The sequence below is a fragment of the Pocillopora verrucosa genome, chromosome 13 (assembly GCF_036669915.1).
Source record: "Pocillopora verrucosa isolate sample1 chromosome 13, ASM3666991v2, whole genome shotgun sequence".
In the NCBI taxonomy this organism is placed as follows: domain Eukaryota; kingdom Metazoa; phylum Cnidaria; class Anthozoa; order Scleractinia; family Pocilloporidae; genus Pocillopora; species Pocillopora verrucosa.
The window spans coordinates 7,513,434-7,528,379 of record NC_089324.1 but is presented as its reverse complement, the minus strand read 5'-3'; the positions used below and the strand labels follow the sequence as shown (position 1 = coordinate 7,528,379).

Below are 14,946 nucleotides of genomic sequence, written 5' to 3'. Positions count from 1 at the left end.
CCCCAGATGTAATCATTAAATTAGAATTGCCCCGTGAATAAAACTGCAAAGCCGATCAAAGAAACTATGAAAGCTTCCTTTCTAACGCAATTCAATTTGTAATTTTTTTTATTAGTGTGTCAACATCAAGTTCAGCTTCCACCTCGTCAAGTGTCTCAACTTCGTCAAGGTAATGAAAGACGATTGTTTTACATTACCTCCTATGCTTACTCAAATTCTTTAATCGTTTTCTTTTCTATATATAAGAGCATCGTTTTGAGTTCTGATATCTTTGTTCCTTTATATTTCTCAAACTGTAGATATAAAGCCATAAGATGCCAATTCCTTTTTTTTTTTAATATTATCGTTTTCAGTGCTTCAACTTCAAGTTCGGTGTCAACATCTTCCTCGGCGTCGACGTCGTCGAGTGTTTCAACTCCAACGACGACCAGGTATAAAAATTGTTTCAAAGAACTTCTCTTATGAACCTATTTTAAAAAAAACTTTATCCTCATCTGTTTGTTAAAATACTTTACTTGTATTTTAATGTTTCTACATCCAGTTCTGCGTCCACATCATCATCAATCTCTACATCTTCATCTGTGTCCACATCGTCAAGTGCCTCAACATCTTCGTCGGTGTCAACATCATCCTCAGCATCGACGTCATCAAGTGCCTCGACGTCTTCGTCAGCATCAACATCATCAAGTGCTTCAACTTCTTCATCAGCGTCGACATCTTCAAGTGCTTCAACATCTTCATCAGTGTCGACATCATCTAGTGCTTCAACATCATCATCAGTGTCGACTTCGTCAAGTGTCTCAACATCATCGTCAATTTCGACTTCATCAAGCATTTCGACATCGTCGTCTGCATCAACTTCATCAAGCGCTTCAACTTCATCATCAGTGTCGACATCATCTTCGGTCTCAACACCAACTACAACGAGGTATATACTGCAATGTTTGAATTAAAGAACGTAGGACGATCTGGGACTGATATTGCCACTTTCCGAGACAATAACGATGCAATTAATAATTTGAGATTTATGCTCTTGTTTCCCTCATATGTTGGATGATATTGTACACTTTCTAGACCAGATCTCTCCTTGTAATCAAAACGATATTATACTCTATTGCTGAAAGACCCTTGTGAATTCCCCGCCATTTCTTTTTGAAGGACTTATGTTTTAAACTTTAGTTGTGCTTTGTATACACAGTTTTATCGATAGTTTTATTCCGTGTTTTAATTTTAGTGTGTCTACTTCAAGTTCATCAAGTGTGTCAACTTCCTCAAGGTATTTAAGAGTTGTTTTTAAATTTTGGTGCATCAGACACATGTAATTTTTTTAACCATGTTCAAACGGTTAACTATTTAATTTGCCTTTTCGGCAACTTAACTCCGATAATTTTCTTGCAGTGTGTCCACATCAAGTTCAGCATCAACCTCTTCAAGTGTCTCAACATCGTCAAGGTAAAGAAAATAATGGTTTTATGTTAGATCTTTATGTTAACTGAAAACAGTCAATCGTGTCATTTATCAGTCGTTAGAGGACCAGTTTAATCATTGCCTCTTTTTTATTTTGTGTTTCGCAAATGATCCTTAGTTATTTGTCTGTGGTTAGTGGCTTGTTGCAATTCTTGCTTTTGTTTCAACTTTTCCTGTTTGTATTGTGTAAATGTGACATATATTCTGGTGTTTTATTTTGTAATCAGCGCTTCCACTTCAAGTTCAGCGTCAACATCATCATCGTCATCCAGTGTTTCAACTCCAACAACAACAAGGTATAAATGATATACTTCAGACCATGTTTCTGAGGGTGTCCAATTTTTTTGTTCTCGACTTAACTTGGACTGAAAAAGGAAAAAAGATACATAGACTCTTCTCCTTATTCTTTTGTGAAAGTAGACTTGTTGGGTTTTAGTGTATCTACTTTGAGTTCCACGTCCACATCATTGTCGCTATCATCATTATCTAGTGTATCAACTTCCTCAAGGTGATTTTTCTGTTGATTTATTCATCATTCAAGAGTCTAATTCAATGCAACATGTCACCTTTTTCCTTGTCAAAGAAAAAATGTTTATTTTGAGATGTGCCATTTAAACGTGTGTTGACACAAGTTTCACTCTTGTCCACTGCACTATTCTATCTGGCTTAAAAGAAGGTAGAAATTGTTTTAACATTTATAGTTCGAAAAGAAACAATTTAAACTTTGTCTCTGAAAGTGAAGTTTGTGTTGATTATGAAACTGATGTTTCAAGAAAGTGACTGTTTTCTAAAATAATGATTAACATCTCTTTGTAGTGTCTCTACATCAAGTTCTGTAACAACATCATCAAGTGCTTCAACGTCGTCGTCAGTATCGACATCATCAAGTGTATCAACATCGTCGTCAGTATCGACATCATCAAGTGCTTCAACATCATCGTCGGCATCAACTTCATCTAGCGCTTCAACATCATCATCAGTGTCGACATCATCTTCTGTCTCGACACCAACTACAACGAGGTATGCGCTTCATAGACTCACCTCAATCTCGTATGGGACTCAAATCTTATATTGTCGTCTTTTTAGGTTGTAACAATACAATTGAAACTTTGACCAGTATGCTTTTGTTTCTATCATATTTAGTTGACACCATACCACCTCTGAATCAGGATGCAAGCGTTTCTAAATGCAACCAAAAGAATATTATGTCTTATCATAATTGCTAAGGAAACCCTCAGACTTTCTGATGTATGATTTTAAATATGTTTCCATTTTAGTGTGTCTACTTCAAGTTCATCAAGTGTGTCAACTTCCTCAAGGTATTTAAGAGTTGTTTTTAAATTTTGGTGCATCACACACGTAATTTTTTAAAACAGGTTCAAAAGGTTTAATGATTAATTACTTTATTTGCCTATTCGACAATTAAAATCTGTTAATTTTGGTGCGTTCGACACGCTTAATTGTATTAACTTGTCTTATAGATTCAATTAACGATTAATTACTTTATTTGCCTATTCAGCGATTAAAATCTGTCAATTTACTTGTAGTGTGTCCACATCAAGTTCTGCATCAACCTCGTCAAGCGTCTCAACATCTTCAAGGTAAGAAAGAACATGGTGGTTTTACGTGAGATCTTTATTATAACTGAAATAGTCAATCGTGTCAATGATTATTTGTAAGAGGACCGGTTGGATGATTGCGTTTATTTTCATTTTATTGTGTATTGCAAATGATCATAGTGTCATCTGGCAGATGTTGGTGAACTGTTGTAATCATTGCCTTTGTATTAATATTTTTTTCATTTTGTGTGTAAAATATGACATATATTTGGTGTATTAAACTTTCAAATCAGTGCTTCAACCTCAAGTTCAGCGTCAACATCATCATCGGCGTCCACGTCATCGAGTGTTTCAACACCAACAACAACGAGGTATAAAAGATATTTTTCAGTCCTTGTTTCTGGACCACTCTAGGAACTCCTTTTGTATTTTCGCGAGTCTGCTAAGTCATTATATTATCATAATTTAATGCATCCACTTCTCCAAGGTTACTGTTGATGATATTTTCCCTTTTCTGATATGACTTGAGGGAATTCGTTTTAATACTGCGTGTTACTTTCTTCTTAAATATTTTATTATAAGAATAAACATGTTTTGTTTCAGATCATTTTGATTTCAATACCTGTTTACAAAAATTGACAACTTTTTTAGTACATACTCAAGTTGGTATGTCACCAGTGGCTGGCGAAGTGAACTTTTTTGGTTTGTAGACAAAAATGTTTAAGTGCCCCTATGATGTTTTGATGTCAGTTTGACTTAAAAAGCAGCAATCTAACCCATGTCATCATTTACTCTGTGTAAATGAAGTTTGTTTTGACTTTACATAAATTTTCAATAGAGTTACTGTTTCCTGTAATATTATGTAGTGTCTCTACATCAAGTTCTGCATCGACATCATCATCTAGTGCTTCTACATCGTCGTCAGTGTCGACATCATCAAGTGTCTCGACATCTTCGTCAATTTCGACCTCATCGAGCATTTCCACGTCGTCTTCGGCATCAACATCATCGAGCGCTTCAACCTCATCGTCAGTGTCAACATCATCAAGTGTATCAACATCGTCATCAGCGTCGACATCATCAAGTGCTTCTACATCATCGTCAGTGTCGACTTCATCAAGTGTGTCAACCTCATCGTCAATCTCGACTTCATCGAGTATTTCGACATCATCATCGGCATCAACTTCATCAAGCGCCTCAACATCATCGTCAGTGTCGACATCATCTTCTGTTTCGACACCAACTACGACGAGGTAAGGACTTAATTTTGTTCAGTTTTTAATAGATTTGACCACTTCAGTTGTCTGAGCCAAGGAAAGCGTTCATGAGAAATATTACATCGAAAAGCTGGGTTCACTTTATCCATACTGAGCTCACAACAGAAACGATTTTGATCTAATCCTTGTTTCCTAAAGTAGTAGTCCTAAATAATAGTATTCCCATAAGTATCATCGGTCTTCATTTCCATACTGAATAAACTTTGTCAAATAAGTAAATACGTTCACATGGTGTTAAAATGGATATTTTTTTCTAGGCCTTTTTACTATAACATTATACTCTTAAGACTTTTTAAAGTGCATAGCACAGTAAAAACTCTATTAACTCAAGTTGTGGTACTTTACATATGTTGTAGTTGTTTTCTCATGTTACTTTTTATTCCTCTTTAAAGTGTGTCTACTTCAAGTTCGTCAAGTGTGTCAACTTCATCAAGGTATCAAAATAATTTTACTCGATCCCCAGATGTAATTATCAAATCAGAATTACTCCGTGAACAAAACTTCAAAGGCAATCAGAGAAACTCTAAAAGCTGCCTTTCTAACGCCATATTATTATTATTCATTTTTTACAAGTGTGTCGACATCAAGTTCAGCTTCCACCTCGTCAAGTGTCTCAACTTCGTCAAGGTAACGAAAGACGATTGTTTTACATTACCTCTTATGCTTACTTAAATGTTAAATTGTCTTACTTTTAGTTTGTAAAGAGCATCGTTTTGAGTACTGTAAACCTTCTTCCGTTTTATTTCCTATACCGTCGACATAAAACCGTTAAAATGCCAATTTATTTTAATTAAAATTATCGTTTTCAGCGCTTCAACCTCAAGTTCGGTGTCAACATCTTCCTCGGCGTCGACGTCGTCGAGTGTTTCAACACCAACGACGACCAGGTATAAAAATTGTCTTAAAGAACTTTCAGTATTGACTTTGTTAGAAAACAACTTTATCCTCATCTGTTTGTTACACTACTTTATTTGTGTTGTAGTGTTTCTACAACAAGTTCTGCATCCACATCATCATCAATCTCAACATCATCAGCGTCTACATCATCAAGTGCTTCAACGTCGTCATCAGCTTCGACATCATCCAGTGTCTCAACATCGTCCTCAGTGTCGACATCATCGAGTGTTTCAACATCATCGTCAATTTCGACCTCATCCAGTATTTCAACATCGTCTTCGGCATCAACATCATCAAGCGCCTCGACATCATCGTCAGTCTCAACGTCACCTGTTTCGTCACCAACTAAACCACGGTACTAATTTATGGGAGTCGTGAAAAAGTTATATCGGCCCTCATTTTTACTGAGAGTAAACATGAATAACCCCATGATTGCCACATATTTTGTTTAAAAATATTGAGACTTAAGCTGTGCTTAACACCCTGTATCCATTTTCTGATATGAATCTTTATTTCCCTTCTCAGAGTTTCCACTAGTTCGAGTTTGTCAATTGCGTCAACTTCTTCAACCTTGACATCTACCTTAATGAACTTGCTTTTAGACTTCGTTAGTCTCACTAACAATTTATATATTGTACTCCTTTAAGGACATGACAGTTCTTAAAAAGGATTGGTATTCCGATTAATCTATGCTGCTTTCTTCTTAGTGTATCCACCTCAAAGGCTGTGTCGACCTCATTTAAACCTCAGACAGAAACAAAGGTATCGACGAGGTTTCCCTCACCGTACACTCCTTCGAAATCCTCCGAAATAGTTTTTCCAGTAACATCTAGGTGAGTTGAGAGATTTCCTTCCGTACCTACACATACATTTTATGACTTGAATTCGTATTTACAGCTTTTCGGGCACATCAGAAAGAGGTGTATTCCAATCCGCATGTACCGGATCAGAAAGAAAACTGTTAAAAGAAAACCGTTAATAGTCTCTCATTTTTAATTTTTTGGCCTTGATATTACCCTTCACGGAGGAAGAATTTTGTTGTTCTAAAAAGATGTCTCAACTCAATCCACATTGCCTGGAGGGCTTCTCTAAAGGTCTTTTCTTAAAAACAAAGTTAAGAGATTCATCAATGAACATTCTTACGCGCCTCCTTTCGCCAGTGGTTTTTGATCATATTCGAATATGTAGCTAGGTATCGTTGCTGGACATTTCTCTTAATTAGCATTAAAGATTTTTGTTTCTGTTATTCTGATTGTAACCAAACTATTATTATAGTCTATCAATCTTGAAAGACCCCTAGGAACCCCCCTGGATGGGTTTTTAAAGGACTTATGTCTAAAGTTAAGTTGTGTATACATTCTGACCCATAATCTTATTCCATGTTTTCATTTTAGTGTGTTTGCTTCAAGTTCGTCGAGCGTATCAACTTCCTCAAGGTATTTAGAAGTTGTGTTTAAGTTAAGGCGCATTGGACACAGATTTAATTGTGGTAACATCTTTAAAATATGTAACGATTAACTACCTTTCTTAGCTTTCCAACACATAAATTTTGTTAATTTTCTTGTAGTGTGTCGACATCGAGTTCTGCATCAACTTCGTCAAGTGTCTCAACATCGTCAAGGTAGGAAAGAACATGATGGTTTCACGTGAGATCGTTATGTTAACTGAAAACAATCGATCGTGTCATTTATCATGGTCGGAGAACCAGTTGGATCATTTGCTTTAATTTAATGTTATTGCGTTTCGCAAATGATCCATAGTTTTATTAGCCAATAGTTAGTGGACTGCTGCAGTTGTTGCCTTTTTTTAAATTAGTTTTTGCACCTTATATGTAAAATATTAGTTATATCTTGTTGTGTTTTACTCCAACAACAACAAGGTATAAATGATATATTTGAGACAATATTTCCGGAGGTGTATATGTTTATAGATACATAGATTATATCCCTTAACCTCTTGTAAAAGTAAACTTGTTGGTTTTTAGTGTATCTACTTCAAGTTCCGCGTCCACATCATCGTCGATTTCGTCATCATCTAGTGCATCTACTTCTTCAAGGTGATTGTTGATGTTTTTTATATTGTTTTACAGAGTCTAATTTAATGCAACATGTCAACTTTTTTCTTTTCAACTTCTTTGTAAGAGTAAATATGATTTTTTTGAGATCAACGTCACTTTTAATATCTCTTTATTATTTACTGAAGTTAAATACTCAGTACTCATTGATGTCTACTGCATTATTCTGGATTTTTGGTTTCGAAGAATTTATAAATATCATAAAGTCTATAGTTAAGAAGTAGAAGTAGTTAAAGCCCTGACATCTTTTTCCGTTGACAGGATGGTTTTTTTAAAATTAAACTTTAAAGAAAGAGACTGTTTTCTTAAAGAATGATTAAAATCTCTTTGTAGTGTCTCTACATCAAGTTCTGCATCAACATCATCAAGCGCTTCAACATCGTCGTCAGCATCAACATCATCAAGTGCTTCGACATCTTCGTCAATATCGACATCATCGAGCGCTTCAACATCTTCCTCATTGTCGACATCATCAAGTGCTTCGACATCATCGTCAGTATCGACTTCATCAAGCATTTCAACGTCGTCGTCAATTTCCACTTCATCGAGCATTTCGACATCGTCATCGGCTTCAACTTCATCGAGCGCTTCAACTTCATCATCAGTGTCAACATCATCTTCTGTGTCGACACCAACTACAACGAGGTATGCGCTACATGCATTCAGTTCAATCTCGTATGAGACTCGCACTAATATTTTCACATTTCGAGGTAGTAGCAATACAATTGAAACTTTGACCGGTATGCTTATGTTTCTAGTATATCTTAAATGATATCATACAACTTCTAGGCAGGTTGAAAGCTTTTTTCACTGTAAACAAAGGAATATTGTGTCTTATCATAATTCCTGAAAAACCCCTCAGATCTCCTGATCGTGGGTTGTTGAAAGACGTACAAGGTTTGATTGAGATTTTAATCCATGATTTTATTTCAGTGTCTCTACCTCAAGTTCATCAAGTGTGTCAACTTCTTCAAGGTATTTACATTTTGTTTTCGAAGTCAAGGTGTATCAGACACAGATTGTATCAGATTGATTTAGAGATTTTAAAGATAGACTATTTCTACTTACCTTTTCGACCCTTGAAATCTTTTCATTTCCTCGTAGTGTGTCGACATCAAGTTCTGCGTCCACTTCGTCAAGTATCTCAACATCGTCAAGGTAAGAAGAACAGAAAGAGGTTTAGATCTTTATTTTAGCAAAGAATAATCCATTGCGTCAATCATTATTTGTATGAGGACCCATTGGATCATTGCCTTTATTTTTACGATATTGGGTAATGTTTATGATCCATAGTATCACTTCTCAGTGGTTAATAGACTGTTGTAATATATTTTGGCGAATTTTACTTTCCAATCAGTGCTTCAACTTCAAGTTCTGCGTCCACATCATCTTCGGCGTCTACATCATCGAGTGTTTCAACACCAACAACAACGAGGTATAAATTATATTTTTGCTTCCTGACGTCATCGTTACCTTGTACATCCGCTTCTTAGAGGTTACTATTCATGTTTTGATACAACCTTTTACTTTTTTCATATTTGTTTTTAAGGATAAAAACCTTTTTTTGTTTCAAATCACTTTTCTTTAATACCGGTTTACGACGTCAACTTTTTTTTTATCCTAAGCTGGTGAGTTAGTCCTTTCTCTAATTTTGTGCCTAAGTGTCCATTTCTGACCTGTAGACGTTAATGTTCAGACACCTATATAATGTTTTGATGTCTTCGAGATGAAATGTGGGAGTTTAACCTATCTATTTTTTAAATCTTTTCAAGTGAAGACTTGCTTGAAAGTTACTGTTTCCTTTAATATTTTCTCATGGCTTTGTTTGAAGTGCTTCTACATCAAGTTCTGTGTCAACATCATCAAGCATTTCAACGTCATCGTCAGTATCAACGTCATCAAGTGCTTCTACATCGTCGTCAGCGTCGACATCATCAAGTGCTTCTACATCGTCATCAGCGTCGACATCATCAAGTGCTTCCACATCGTCATCAGCGTCGACACCATCTAGTGCTTCAACATCATCATCAGTGTCGACTTCATCAAGCGTGTCCACATCGTCGTCAATTTCGACATCGTCAAGCATTTCGACATCGTCGTCTGCGTCAACTTCATCAAGCGCTTCAACTTCATCATCAGTGTCGACATCATCTTCGGTCTCAACACCAACTACAACGAGGTATACGCCACTATGATTTAGTTAAATCTCACAGGACGATATGATACTCAAATCTCATATCGCCACATTTCGAGACAACAGCAATACAATTATTACCATAAACAGCTTGCTCTTGTTTCTATCATATGTTGGTTAGTATTGTACACTTTCTAAATCAGTTTTTCCCTGTAACCAAACTATTATTATAGTCTATCATAATTCTTGAAAGACCCCTAGGAACCCCCCTGGATGGGTTTTTAAATGACTTATGTCCAAAGTTGAGTTGTTTGTATACATTCTGAGCCATAATCTTATTCCATGTTTTCATTTTAGTGTGTCTACTACAAGTTCGTCGAGTATATCAACTTCCTCAAGGTATTTAGAATTTATGTTTAAGTTAAAACGCATTAGACACAGATTTAATTGTGGTAACATCTTTAAAATATGTAACGATAAACTACCTTTCTTGGCTTTCCAACACATAAATTTTGTTAATTTTCTTGTAGTGTGTCGACATCGAGTTCTGCATCAACTTCGTCAAGTGTCTCAACATCGTCAAGGTAGGAAAGAACATGATGGTTTCACGTGAGATCTTTATGTTAACTGAAAACAATCGATCGTGTCATTTATCACTCGTCAGAGAACCCGTTGGATCATTTGCTGTAATTTAATGTTATTGTCTTTCGCAAAGGATCCATAGTTTTATTAGCCAATAGTTAGTGGACTGCTACAGTTGTTGCCTTTGTTTTAATTAGCTTTTGCGCCTTATATGTAAAATATTACTTACATTTTGTTGTGTTTTACTTTATAATCAGCGCTTCAACTTCAAGTTCTGCGTCTACATCATCGTCGGCGTCGACTTCATCGAGTGTTTCAACTCCAACAACAACAAGGTATAAATGATATATTTGAGACAATATTTCCGGAGGTGAATATGTTTTTGTTCTCGACTTATCTTAGACATTGAAAAATAGATACATAGATTATATCCCTTAACTTCTTGTAAAAGTAAACGTGTTGGTTTTTAGTGTATCTACTTCGAGTTCCGCGTCCACATCATCGTCGATTTCGTCATCATCTAGTGCATCTACTTCTTCAAGGTGATTGTTGATGTTTTTATATTGTTTTACAGAGTCTAATTTAATGCAACATGTCAACTTTTTTCTCTTCAACTTCTTTGTAAGAGTAAATATGATTTTTTTGAGATCAACGTCACTTTTAATATCTCTTTATCATTTACTGAAGTTAAATACTCGGTACTCATTGATGTCTACTGCATTATTTTAGATTTTTGGTTTCCAAGAATCTATAAATTTTCATTACGTTTATAGTTAAGAAGTAGAAGTAGTTAAAGCCTTGACATCTTTTTTTCTTTGACAGTATGGTTTTTTAAATTAAACTTTTAAGAAAGAGACTTTTCTTAAAGAATGATTAAAATCTCTTTGTAGTGTCTCTACATCAAGTTCTGCATCAACATCATCAAGCGCTTCAACATCGTCGTCAGCATCAACATCATCAAGTGCTTCGACATCTTCGTCAATATCGACATCATCGAGCGCTTCAACATCTTCCTCATTGTCGACATCATCAAGTGCTTCGACATCATCGTCAGTATCGACTTCATCAAGCATTTCAACGTCGTCGTCAATTTCCACTTCATCGAGCATTTCGACATCGTCATCGGCTTCAACTTCATCGAGCGCTTCAACTTCATCATCAGTGTCGACATCATCTTCTGTGTCGACACCAACTACAACGAGGTATGCGCTACATGCATTCAGTTCAATCTCGTATGAGACTCGCACTAATATTTTCACATTTCGAGGTAGTAGCAATACAATTGAAACTTTGACCGGTATGCTTTTGTTTCTTTGATATCTTAGATGATACCATATAACTTCTAGGCAGGTTGAAAGCTTTTTTCACTGTAAACAAAAGAATATTATGCCTCATCATAATTGTTGAGAAACCCCTCAGATTTCCTGATCATGGTTTGTTGAAAGACGTACAAGGTTTGATTGAGATTTTAATTCATGATTTTATTTCAGTGTCTCTACCTCAAGTTCATCAAGTGTGTCAACTTCTTCAAGGTATTTACATTTTGTTTACAAAGTCAAGGTGTATCAGACACAGATTGTATCAGATTGATTTAGAGATTTTAAAGATAGACTATTTCTACTTACCTTTTCGACCCTTGAAATCTTTTCATTTCCTCGTAGTGTGTCGACATCAAGTTCTGCGTCCACTTCGTCAAGTGTCTCAACATCGTCAAGGTAAGAAGAACAGAAAGAGGTTTAGATCTTTAGTTTAGCAAAGAATAATCCACTGCGTCAATCATTATTTGCATGAGGACCCATTGGATCATTGCCTTTATTTTTACGATATTGGGTAATGTTTATGATCCATAGTATCACTTCTCAGTGGTTAATGGACTGTCGTAATATATTTTGGCGAATTTTACTTTCCAATCAGTGCTTCAACTTCAAGTTCTGCGTCCACATCATCTTCGGCATCTACATCATCGAGTGTTTCAACACCAACAACAACGAGGTATAAATTATATTTTTGCTTCCTGACGTCATCGTTACCTTGTACATCCGCTTCTTAGAGGGTTACTATTAATGTTTTGGTACAACCTTTTACTTTTTTCATATTTGTTTTTAAGGATAAACCTTTTTTTGTTTCAAATCACTTTTCTTTAAAACCTGTCGACGAAGTCAACTTTTTTTTTTATCCTAAGCTGGTGAGTTAGTCCTTTCTCTAATTTTGTGCCTAAGTGTCCATTTCTGGCCTATAGACGTTAATGTTCAGATACCTATATAATGTTTTCATGTCTTCGAGATGAAATGTGGGAGTTTAACCCATTTGTTCTTTAAATCTTTTCAAGTGAAGACTTGCTTGAAAGTTACTGTTTCCTTTAATATTTTCTCATGGCTTTGTTTGAAGTGCTTCTACATCAAGTTCTGTGTCAACATCATCAAGCATTTCAACGTCATCGTCAGCATCAACGTCATCAAGTGCTTCTACATCGTCGTCAGCGTCGACATCATCAAGTGTTTCTACATCGTCATCAGCGTCGACATCATCAAGTGTCTCTTCATCGTCATCAGCGTCGACATCATCTAGTGCTTCAACATCATCATCAGTGTCGACTTCATCAAGTGTGTCAACATCGTCGTCAATTTCGACATCATCAAGCATTTCGACATCGTCGTCTGCGTCAACTTCATCAAGCGCTTCAACATCATCAGTTTCGACATCATCTTCGGTCTCAACACCAACTACAACGAGGTATACACCACTATGATTTAGTTAAATCTCACAGGACGATATGATACTCAAATCTCATATCGCCACATTTCGAGACAATAGCAATACAATTATTACCATAAACAGCTTGCTCTTGTTTCTATTATATGTTGGTTAATATTTTACACTTTCTAAATCAGTTTTTCCCTCTAACCAAACTATTATTGTAGTCTAACATAATTCTTGAAAGACCCCTAGGAACCCCCCTGGATGGGTTTTTAAAGGACTTATGTCTAAAGCTGAGTTGTTTGTATACATTCTGAGCCATAATCTTATTCCATGTTTTTCTTTTTAGTGTGTCTACTTCAAGTTCGTCGAGCGTATCAACTTCCTCAAGGTATTTAGAAGTTGTGTTTAAGTTAAAGCGCATCAAACACAGATTTAATTGTGGTAACATCTTTAAAATATGTAACGATTAACTACCTTTCTTAAATTTCCAACACTTCAATTTTGTTAATTTTCTTGTAGTGTGTCGACATCGAGTTCTGCATCAACTTCGTCAAGTGTCTCGACATCGTCAAGGTAGGAAAAACCATGATGGTTTCACGTGAGATCGTTATGTTAACTGCAAATAGTCGATCGTATCATTTATCGATCCATAGTTTGATTAGTGTATAGTTAGTGGACTGCTGTAGATGTTGTCCTTGTTTTAATTTGTTTTTGCACCTTATTTGTAAAATATTACCTACATTTTGTTGTGTTTTACTTTATAATCAGCGCTTCAACCTCAAGTTACGCGACAACATCATCCTCGGCGTCGACTTCATCGAGTGTTTCAACTCCAACAACAACAAGGTATAAATGATATATTTGAGACAATATTTCCGGAGGTGAATATGTTTTTGTTCTCGACTTATCTTAGACATTGAAAAATAGATACATAGATTATATCCCTTAACTTCTTGTAAAAGTAAACGTGTTGGTTTTTAGTGTATCTACTTCGAGTTCCGCGTCCACATCATCGTCGATTTCGTCATCATCTAGTGCATCTACTTCTTCAAGGTGATTGTTGATGTTTTTTATATTGCTTTACAGAGTCTAATTTAATGCAACATGTCAACTTTTTTCTCTTCAACTTCTTTGTAAGAGTAAATATGATTTTTTTGAGATCAACGTCACTTTTAATATCTCTATTATTTACTGAAGTTAAATACTCGGTACTCATTGATGTCTACTGCATTATTCTGGATTTTTGGTTTCCAAGAATCTATAAATTTTCTTTACGTTTATAGTTAAGAAGTAGAAGTAGTTAAAGCCTTGACATCTTTTTTTTTCTTTGACAGTATGGTTTTTTAAATTAAACTTTTAAGAAAGAGACTTTTCTTAAAGAATGATTAAAATCTCTTTATAGTATCTCTACATCAAGTTCTGCATCAACATCATCAAGCGCTTCAACATCGTCGTCAGTATCAACATCATCAAGTGCTTCGACATCTTCGTCAATATCGACATCATCGAGCGCTTCAACATCTTCCTCATTGTCGACATCATCAAGTGCTTCGACATCATCGTCAGTATCGACTTCATCAAGCGTTTCAACGTCGTCGTCAATTTCCACTTCATCGAGCATTTCGACATCGTCATCGGCTTCAACTTCATCGAGCGCTTCAACTTCATCATCAGTGTCGACATCATCTTCTGTGTCGACACCAACTACAACGAGGTATGCGCTGCGTGGATTCAGTTCAATCTCGTATGAGACTCGCACTAATATTTTCACATTTCGAGGTAGTAGCAATACAATTGAAACTTTGACCGGTGTGCTTTTGTTTCTAGTATATCTTAGATGATACCATACAACTTCTAGGCAGGTTGAAAGCTTTTTTCACTGTAACCAAAATGATCATGGTTTGTTGAAAGACGTACAAGGTTTGATTGAAATTTTAATCCGTGATTTTATTTCAGTGTTTCTACTTCAAGTTCATCAAGTGTGTCAACTTCTTCAAGGTATTTAAATTTTTTTTCAAAGTTGAAATGCATCAGACACAGATTGCATCAGGTTGATTTAAAGATTTTAAAGATAGACTATTTCTACTAGCCTTTTCAACACTTGGAATCTTTTTAAAGATAGACTATTTCTACTAGCCTTTTCAACACTTGGAATCTTTTTATCTCCCCGTAGTGTGTCGACATCAAGTTCTGCGTCAACTTCGTCAAGTGTCTCAACATCGTCAAGGTAAGAAGAACAGAAAAAACTTTAGATCT

At 35.7% G+C, this 14,946-nt stretch overlaps 1 protein-coding gene across 1 annotated transcript in view; it reads left to right on the top strand.

Annotated features, from left to right (window-relative positions):
* LOC131798322 (platelet binding protein GspB-like) overlaps positions 1-14,946 on the top strand; it is a 38,729-nt gene that overhangs the window by 17,818 nt on the left and 5,965 nt on the right. The window contains exons 39-78 of the mRNA XM_066159939.1: positions 116-169; positions 354-431; positions 542-928; positions 1,235-1,276; positions 1,399-1,452; positions 1,695-1,763; positions 2,284-2,487; positions 2,745-2,786; positions 3,015-3,068; positions 3,320-3,397; positions 3,893-4,279; positions 4,696-4,737; positions 4,877-4,930; positions 5,113-5,190; positions 5,286-5,555; positions 5,908-6,033; positions 6,595-6,636; positions 6,768-6,821; positions 7,185-7,256; positions 7,608-7,919; positions 8,208-8,249; positions 8,379-8,432; positions 8,632-8,709; positions 9,106-9,453; positions 9,766-9,807; positions 9,939-9,992; positions 10,248-10,325; positions 10,461-10,532; positions 10,881-11,192; positions 11,481-11,522; positions 11,652-11,705; positions 11,905-11,982; positions 12,379-12,723; positions 13,037-13,078; positions 13,210-13,263; positions 13,459-13,536; positions 13,672-13,743; positions 14,093-14,404; positions 14,647-14,688; positions 14,864-14,917. Coding sequence (XP_066016036.1) covers positions 116-169; positions 354-431; positions 542-928; positions 1,235-1,276; positions 1,399-1,452; positions 1,695-1,763; positions 2,284-2,487; positions 2,745-2,786; positions 3,015-3,068; positions 3,320-3,397; positions 3,893-4,279; positions 4,696-4,737; positions 4,877-4,930; positions 5,113-5,190; positions 5,286-5,555; positions 5,908-6,033; positions 6,595-6,636; positions 6,768-6,821; positions 7,185-7,256; positions 7,608-7,919; positions 8,208-8,249; positions 8,379-8,432; positions 8,632-8,709; positions 9,106-9,453; positions 9,766-9,807; positions 9,939-9,992; positions 10,248-10,325; positions 10,461-10,532; positions 10,881-11,192; positions 11,481-11,522; positions 11,652-11,705; positions 11,905-11,982; positions 12,379-12,723; positions 13,037-13,078; positions 13,210-13,263; positions 13,459-13,536; positions 13,672-13,743; positions 14,093-14,404; positions 14,647-14,688; positions 14,864-14,917 — 4,752 coding nt within the window. The remainder of the gene's footprint in view (positions 1-115; positions 170-353; positions 432-541; positions 929-1,234; positions 1,277-1,398; positions 1,453-1,694; positions 1,764-2,283; positions 2,488-2,744; positions 2,787-3,014; positions 3,069-3,319; positions 3,398-3,892; positions 4,280-4,695; positions 4,738-4,876; positions 4,931-5,112; positions 5,191-5,285; positions 5,556-5,907; positions 6,034-6,594; positions 6,637-6,767; positions 6,822-7,184; positions 7,257-7,607; positions 7,920-8,207; positions 8,250-8,378; positions 8,433-8,631; positions 8,710-9,105; positions 9,454-9,765; positions 9,808-9,938; positions 9,993-10,247; positions 10,326-10,460; positions 10,533-10,880; positions 11,193-11,480; positions 11,523-11,651; positions 11,706-11,904; positions 11,983-12,378; positions 12,724-13,036; positions 13,079-13,209; positions 13,264-13,458; positions 13,537-13,671; positions 13,744-14,092; positions 14,405-14,646; positions 14,689-14,863; positions 14,918-14,946) is intronic.